The sequence below is a fragment of the Sturnus vulgaris genome, chromosome 2 (genome assembly GCF_052056855.1).
Source record: "Sturnus vulgaris isolate bStuVul1 chromosome 2, bStuVul1.hap1, whole genome shotgun sequence".
NCBI classification, from domain to species: Eukaryota; Metazoa; Chordata; class Aves; order Passeriformes; family Sturnidae; genus Sturnus; species Sturnus vulgaris.
The window spans coordinates 38,380,815-38,389,341 of NC_142244.1; the positions used below are offsets into that span (position 1 = coordinate 38,380,815).

Sequence of the window (8,527 nt, forward strand, 5' to 3'; positions counted from 1 at the left end):
ACAGTCCTGGAGTGAGTCTGTCTCACTTTCCTTCTGCAGTTTTGCTTTCTGTTTTTTCCTTCGAATACAAAACTGCTGCATTTCTAATGAATTGATGCAGACCGTGAAAACCCACTTTTATTTAATTCCAAATCAGATATGGATCTTCACTCAAATTTGGACATATAAAATTGCTGAACATAAATCTGAGGGTTGTTCTGCATCAATGTAAGAGTTTTCAGAAATTGAAATACCTTTTCCCCATAAAAAAAGACAAGATAGTTCCTTCAGGAACTGTTACCGGTACTTTAAGTAGCCACTTCACTAACTTTTCTATCTTCCGTATGGAAGATTTATACTGCTGCTTCACTAAATCCATGCAACACCACAAGCAAGGTGGTCTTGTGGAAGGTGTCCCTGCCCACTGTAGGGAAGCTGGACTAGATGATCTTTGAAGTCCCTTCCAATCCAACCAGTGCAACTCCATACACCCCAGTCATTTGAAATCTCTACTGGATCACAGGTCTGAATTTTCTTAGGACTTGACTGGACGGAGAATACACTATGTCATGCGCATAGTAATGAGCTTGGGAAAAAGCATCCTTTACAAATCAATTTAAGTGTGTGTGTATCCTGGAGGCTGCCAGAGCAAGAGCATGTCCCCGCGCCCTTGCACCCAGAGCCGTGCAAGCGCCGGGCCTGACCCCAGACAGAGGAAAATGTTTTCTGCCAGCTGAGCAGCTGCAGGAGGGGAGACAAGAACTGATGGGGTCCGGAGGACGCTGTGCACCTGCTCCGCCGTGACTCCGCGGTTTGGTCAGGGGATGCCTGCGCACCTGTCCCGGAGTGCGTGTGCACACCTGTCCCGCGGGGCTGCGTCTCTGTGCCGGGGCGGGTGTGTCCAAGCCCCGGGGGTGATGCTCGTCCCGCCCCGCCGCTGCCGATGTTCCCGCCCGGACCGGTGGGTGGGTGGGTGCAGCCTCCGGGCAGGGAGGCGGGGAGGGTCGGGGCCAGCCCCGCTCTGATCCCTCCTCCTCCTCCTTCCCCGCCCGCCGCCTTTTCCCCGCTGCCGCCGCCGCCGCCCGCCGGGCGCATCCCAGCGGAGTCTGTCGGAACTCGGGGCGGCGGCGTTTGCCGCCGGCCATGGCCGTGCCCGCCGCGCTGCTCAGCCCCCACCACCTCCTCTCCTTCTGCTTCCCCGCCGCCGGCGGGCTCCTGGGCTATGCCGACCTGGAGAAGGGCTACGAGGGCGGCGGCGGCGACGCGGGGGACTTTAGAGAAGCCACCCGGGACCTGCTGAGCTTCATCGACTCGGCTTCCAGCAACATCAAGCTGGCGCTGGACCGGCCGGTGAAGTCCCGGCGGAAGGTGAACCATAGGAAGTACCTGCAGAAGCAGATCAAGCGCTGCACCGGCATCATCGCCGCCGCCGCCCCGCCGCCCGCGCCGCCGCCCGCCGCCTGCCCGCCCGCCGCCTGCCCCGCCCGGCCCCCGCCGCGCCGGGAGCCCGCGCAGGCGGCGGGCAGCAGCCTCCAGAGCAAGAGCCTGGCCGCCCTCTTCGGCTCCCTGCAGCGGGGCCGGGGCGCGGCGGGCGGCGCGGAGGCGAGGGCGGGCGGCGGCGGCGGCGCGGGCGGCGGGGAGAAGGCGGCGGGCGGCCCGCGGAAGGTGCCGCTGCGGGACCGCAACCTGCCGCCCTCCTTCTTCACGGAGCCGGCGCTGCCCGGGCCCGCCGCCCGCGGGCCGCCCAACAAGGAGCCGGAGAAGGGCGGCGGGGGCGCGGAGGCCGCCGAGTTCTTCGAGCTGCTGTGCCCCGAGTACGGCGCGCTGCTGCCCGAGCACGCCGCCCCGACCGACGCCTTCGGCGGCCGCCTGCCCGCCGAGCTGGGGCTGGAGCACGGGCTGTACGAGCTGCCGGTGCCCGCCGGGCCGCACCCGCTGCTGGGCGGGCTGCTGTACCCCGAGCCGCCCTGGAGCCCGGCCGCGCCCTGCAGCCCGCCCAGGAAGGCTCCGGCCGAGCCGCTGCGCCCGCTCTACCCCGGCGGCGCGGAGCCCGTGCCCGGCGGCGGCGGCAGCGAGGAGCCCGGCGGGCACCTGCCCGCGGGGTTCGCCCCCTTCTTCCCCGAGTGCCCGCTGCCCCCGCCGCAGCCGCCCTACGACTACGGCGGCGGGTACCACCGCGGGGGCTACCCCGGGCTGTAGGGCGGCCGGGGCTCGGGGTCCGCCGGCACGGCAGGCGGGGAGCGGAGCCCGGAGCCCCGCGGGGGCGGGCGGACGCTGGGGCAGCGCGGAGGCCGCACGGGGCTCCGCACTCCCCGCTGCGTGTGAGAGCCCCGCAGCCGAAACCGCGGCCACGGCCCCCGCAGGATTCACCCTCGGGCACTGCCAGTCTCCAACTCCTGCGGTTTGGGCGACGCTGCAAATAAAATGTGAAACTTTGGGTTTCTTCAGGTGTTTTTGTAGCGGCCGGTGCCCCCCTCTCATCCTCCTTCCTTAGGGGCCAGGGCTTGGCTGGCTTTAGGCAGACGCGTTGCTGTACCTGTAGGCTACGTGGGGACCACTCTTCACTGATTTCAGTCCAAATCTAAAGCTCACGTCGACACTTGAGGTGCGTTTAACATTTTTCCCAGGCTCACGTTTGTCACAAGTGCTGGCAGCTGAGGACACAAAGGCAGGAAAGTGAAGCAAAATTAAAAATGCTGCTACCAAAACTCCTGTCCTGAAATTTTAACAGTGTCTTGCAGGATCTTGCAAAACGGCAATTTACAGCGATTCGTAAGTTAATTGATGGTGTAAGTTCGGGACAAAAATGTACTGTAGCCACTGCGGCCATATGATTCCTACAGACTGCTGGATTTCTTCCAGGAATGTGTCAAAAGCTCAGAAAGCAATGCGGCTCCGACTCATTGTGTACAGGAGATTATTTGATAATCATTTAAGTTATGTAAAAGAGTCTATGATAGGTCCTATAAAAATAAAGCTACACAATAGATCCGAGATGTGTGGTTGTTACTGCTGTTGAGACGCGGCGTTCAGGGGGCTTTCACTGTGCCTCCATCTTCTGTAATGGTTTCTTGGCAGGAGTTAAGACAGGCAGCGGGTTTTGTCTTTTCTAAATCTTTTGAAATGCTGTATTTTATCCACAGCGACCCGTGCTTGTTTCCCCTTCATTTGTACGGTCTGTTTCTGTAACTTAGTAGAAAGAAAGGAGCAATAATACGCTACAAAGTCAAGGGATGAAAATTGTTACAGTTATGAAAGCAGATCAAAATACTCGGAGGTTTCCTATTGAGATGCAAGTTTTCAAAGGCAGTCCCGCAGTCTGGCTCCCTGCCAGCCCCAAGTGGATTGTTTGTTTTTTAAACGGATCCACATAGGGATCAGCCTGGGGTTTTACCCTCGGTGGTGACAAATCCTTGTGCCTTCTGTATTTTAAAAGATAATGTGGAAGATAAAGCAATTTTTTTTCATTCTTCAGCACAGATTTAACTTTTCAGAGATTTGGGGTCAGCATGCTGGGAAGTGTGGAGAGGTGAAGCAAAATCTTTTGGAAATAAACTGAGATGATTTGTTTTGGCAAATGTTTTAATTTACTTTTAAAAGCAAGAGGTGTAACTGCTGCCTCCTCTTTGCTCCCCACAAGCTGCCCAAGGTCTCCACAAGCTGTATGGAAAGGAACTACCACGGATGAAGGTCCACAACACTCCAGTGTCTGATAGCCGAGAGCTGTTGAGGAAATGCACTTTTCAAGAACAATTTTGCAGCAGTTTATTTCACTCAGATTCTCGAGAGCATGTATGAGGATCAATGGTCAGCCTGTCCAGCCAAGGTAGCTACAAATTAGGTTAATCCTGCCCTGCTGCTGGTTTTGATGATGGGACAATATTCTGCTCTGTAAGCTCTGTCCTGCCTTCTTCACTTTGGCAAAACTCCCAGTTTGCATTAAAGAGCTGCACACTGCCCACTCCCAGCAGAGCTTGCATCTAACTGCATCCGAGACTACCTGGGCAAGACCAGCTGGGGGGTTATTTCAGGTGGAGATGTGTTGCATTATATTTATGTTTTGTTCAAGCACGTGAATTTGCAGCACGTCTTGGCAGCTACTCAGAATATTTCAGCCTGATGATGCTGTGCTAATAATCTCGGTGCCCACGTTTTTACCCCGAGCTGTGCATCTAGGATTTGTGTTTCCAGCAGGCCAGGCAAATGATAGGGGAGCTGATAATCCAGTGGTCTCTGCTAAGGAACAAACTCACCTTTTTTTAGGATTTTATTTATCTCATCCTGAATACTTCATAGCCTATCCCGTCAGCTGTCTCACAGGTGTCAGAGGGATTTTGCTCAGAAAAAGTAAAAAAGAGGTTTTCAGGAATTGGTTCTGGGATAGAACCAATTGCAAACATGAATAGTCTGATTGCCAACAGACCTCACCTTCTTATTCTAAGCAGCTCTGAAGAGCCACAAATCTGCCCAGCTAGTGGTTTTTGGTCATTTGGCGCTCTGCTACCTTGTAGATGGTGACCTGTGGTGCTCAGAAGCTGAGCATCCATCAGCCTTCTTGGGTTAGACCTTGTCTAAAACCAGTGGGAGAAGCAGCTCTGTGGGTGCCAGTGGAGCTGGGCTGATCCAAGGCTGGGGTGGCAGCCCATTCCCAGTGCTGCCAGGTTGGGAGGGTTTTTGTGGGCTTGCAAGAACTTTGGGTCAGGCTCTGGAAATCAGGCTGACTGAGCAGCAGAAGTCTCTTTAGCATAGCCTCTATCCTGCTATAGTTCCTTAAGGGGGATGTTCAGATTATAGGAGCTTGCATTCTGAAAGAAAAAAAAAAGAAATCTAGAAATCGGTGTTCTTTGAAATATGGCTACATTGCTGCCAGAGGATGTATTTGTATTTGAGGAGTACCTGGCAAGGGAAGTCTCATAAGCCTGCAAAGGGGCTAACAACAGCTTTTCCCACAACACAGAGCAAAGAAGGAACTTCTGTGTAACTCCTGAGGAGCGCTGGAGCCCTTCACACTCTGGAGGCGGTGAGGGCACCTGAACAGCCCAGGGGTTGCCATCTAGTGAGGCTGCATCTTTGATCTCCTTTGTGCATGTGTGGGCTCTTTTCGTTGGGTTATTTCCCCTAGCTTGAATAGTGCAGGCACTGAAAACATCACCTAACAGCCTCACTCAGAAACACCCTTGGGAAATTGTTTTCTCCTTTGAAACACTGAAGATCATCATCTTAAGTATCTGCAAGAATAAAAGCTTTTGTAATTGAGCAAGATATTTGGGGTTTTTAAATGCATTTTTATAAGGTGTCTGTCCCTAAGGACTAAAGCTGATTCTTTTTAGCTTTTCTGTCTTAAAAGAAGTGTGTCCCTTTGAAAGGAAACGGGTCCTGTTTGGTTGGATCAAGTTCTGGCTACCAAACTATTTCATTTTACAAAGGCTGCACTGAGTTCCTCAGATACACTAAACTCCATTTTATTGCTGGTGTATTTTACACATATTGCCTGATGTGACTGGAGATTTTGATGGGAAAGCATACATGTGTTAATAATTTTTCATATATAGTCAAAGATTATAAAGGAGGATGACAAGAACCCTTGCTCCTTACTTTAAATGAGAGAATCTTAACCTTTCCTTAATGGTGATTTACTGACAAATAAGTAAAGGCTCACCATCAATAATTACTACTGTGTCTCAGCATTTTGTGACTTAAATGGTCTGGGTCTATTCCAAGGCCACTTTCAGAAAGCAGAAAAATTCCTTTTTTAAAAGTGTTTATTAACTATTTCATGGCCTGAGCTTGGGAATGCTCTAGTACAGCCTGGCCATTGATGATGAATCATCTTCTTTGAGCTTACATAGTTGATCAAAGCATTAGTGAAAAGGATACAGAAGTTTATTGTAAACTCTTTTTGTTTTCTGACTTTCTAAATAAACTGCTTTTGGCAGCAGTGCAAAAACTGAAGGTCATTCTGCACTTAGTGGCAACAGGAGGAAAAAGGTGGTGGAGCAATTCCGTAGAGATGTGCAAGAAATTCAGATGAGGCTGTGAGAGTTCAAGCCTACAAGCCTGACTATATGAAGTGAGAGCTGGGAATGCTTTCAGGATAGCTTTGTGTCAGCCAAAGAGGCGGGTGAACACTTCCTTAAAATCTGGTGATGTTTTTAAGGCATCTACATAAACAGCCAAAAATAGAGTGGATTATAATGAGCGCCCTCTCCCCAGTTCTCTGTGGGTAAAGATTGGCAGGAGATTGCTGAAAGGCAATGCTATGAAGGATGAAGGTGTTTTATCATATTTTTCAATACCTCACTGTAACCCTCATTATCCCCTCCCTTTCTGGCAAAGAACGACTTCACCAGCCTGCAGGATTTTAGGCTTTTATGCCTTTTGTACCCCCTCCATATGAAATGTAAATGTACTGTCAAAGCCTTATCTTTAGGGTTATGATTGTAGTCCACAGACCTATGGTTGTCCAGAGATCACAGACTCAATGTCATTGCATTGCTGTTAGTGGAATGTATGTTTAATTGCTTGAATTGGCCAGTTTGGGATTTGAGGAATAGGCAGCATTTCCCAGAGGATCCTTCATCTTTCCTTCTCTGAAATGGGGGAATCACATCTTATTTATACAATCTGTGTCACTCTGCCAGAGGCAGCTAAAACTGTAGGATTTGCCCTGTGCTCCCTCCAGGTATTCCCCAACAAGGTTGGGCATATAAGAAAATGTGGACTGGTCTGTACTGAAGGAAGGAGGAGAGGATTCAGGATTTGTAATAATGGGTTCTGCTGTGCCTGTTAGTGCATGTTTTGTGTGCTAGGATGTCTCCTGGTGGGCATTTTAGGCTGCTTCAGCCTTAGCAGCTAATTGTAATTCATTCTGTGGGCTCTGCTGAACAAATTCTGGCAAATCCTGCTGAGCCAGATGAAGAGGTGACTGTCTCCATTTTCCTGTCTCCATGCCCTGGCTCTTTGCTGTAGGTGCCATTCCTTAGCTACATGCTGAAGGGAACTGTACCTGTGCCTCTGTTATTACAACCTGTGGTCAGTGCCCAAGTGCATCCTCAAGGGAGGGTTTAGAGTGAAGTGGGGACAGTTTGGCTTAGCCCAGGAATGGCTGGAGCTCAGCTCAGCCATTTTAGCCACAGCTAAGTGAAGACATCTGCTGTCAGACTGGGAGTGAGTTAAACCTAAAACAATGGGCAACAAATCACTTTATTGGTAGCTGTAGATGGGGAATACAGAGTGCTCTCTCTTGGAGAAACTGGGCCTAATTGTTACTAATTTTATTTTTGTTCAACTTCATAAAAGATAGAGGCCCACAGCTTCAACCCTCTGTACCTCCACAGTGAAAGCTCAGTGAATGATTTTTAATTTTATGTTGCCACAATACTCTTCAAACAGAAGAATCCTCTGCCTGAGAAGCTGCTGGACCAAGAATGGTGTCACAGGAAAGGTGGTGGCCCAGATTTTGTCCCTTTTTTTAAATTGCAGAATGTGATACAGGCTCTTCTGTATCACAGGGTAAATGAGAAATTATAGGGACTGATCCCCATGACTAATTTAAATGATGTAGCTGACATGACCCTTTCTGTCTTCCAAACCTCCTAGTGAAGAGCTTGAGCTTGTGCTGAGTGTGCTCAGGACTCTGCTCTGGGTTCAGGTGGACACAATCAGGGTGGCACTGAGAACTGTCCTGGACCCTCCCTTAGCATGACATTGTTATTTCCTTCTCTTCCCATCTCTCTTTGAAGTGTTCAGCTCCCAAGCTCACCAGAATGCTTCTTTGGGTATTGAGGCTGAGCACCCTGAAAGCCAATGGAGCTTCATAATCAGTGCGTGAGATCTCTGGACATCTCAGTGATTCTCAGACCAATCTGCAGGAGTTACAGATTAAATAACATTTAGTTAGTGCTCTGACTGCTGACTTTATGAATATAGCCTGGGTGACTATGAGTTGAGCTGGACTCTGGCAGATCTTGTTTCAATAATACCAGCAGTGTTACAGTTCCGTGATCAAATCCTCTTCCATGCCAGCAATCTCTTCCCTACCAGTGGTTTGTCAGCTGGATTTGTTAGGTCTGGAGTAAACAGCCCTGTTTTTCTCAAGATACAGAAAGCAGAGATCAGAGGAGTACAACTGGGTATGAAGTTTAAACGAGGAGAAATTCCATCTTTCTACCACCATTTTTCATCAGTGGGTAACTAATAAGGAATTTTTTGCATAGAAACACCTCACAGTAGAACTGGGCTTCAAGTAACAGCTGTAATTGCTTCTGTGCACTCCAATAATTGCATATAAATCAATTACCACCATTTTAGGTATTTGAACAGCTCGGTCTATGAATGAAAACCTTTCTTTCCTGTTTAATAGCCAGACCTTTAGCTTCTTTGTTTATCCACATATCTGGGACAAATGATTCAAGCTCAGTCATTAATTAGCGATTTTATCAAGATTTTCCTTTCAGGATGGAAAGGTCATCACATCCTTGAAGTGCCAGCAAAACAAATGTCTGCCATTTGCACATGAAGTCAGGGCTGTGAGGAAGAAGCTTCAGAA

The 8,527-nt window shown here is 50.1% G+C and overlaps 1 protein-coding gene across 1 annotated transcript; it reads left to right on the forward strand.

The window, feature by feature from the left end:
- The first annotated feature begins 1,065 nt into the window (after positions 1–1,065).
- Positions 1,066–2,193, forward strand: FAM181B (family with sequence similarity 181 member B). Its single transcript, XM_088159332.1, has one exon. The coding sequence runs from the start codon at positions 1,123–1,125 to the stop codon at positions 2,176–2,178; it is 1,056 nt and encodes a 351-aa protein (XP_088015458.1). The 5' UTR covers positions 1,066–1,122; the 3' UTR covers positions 2,179–2,193.
- Positions 2,194–8,527: the final 6,334 nt, after the last annotated feature.

Bases quoted from the DNA above. Each gene is read 5' to 3' on its own strand.
- FAM181B (XM_088159332.1), top strand. From the start codon at position 1,123: ATGGCCGTGCCCGCCGCGCTGCTCAGCCCCCACCACCTCCTCTCCTTC.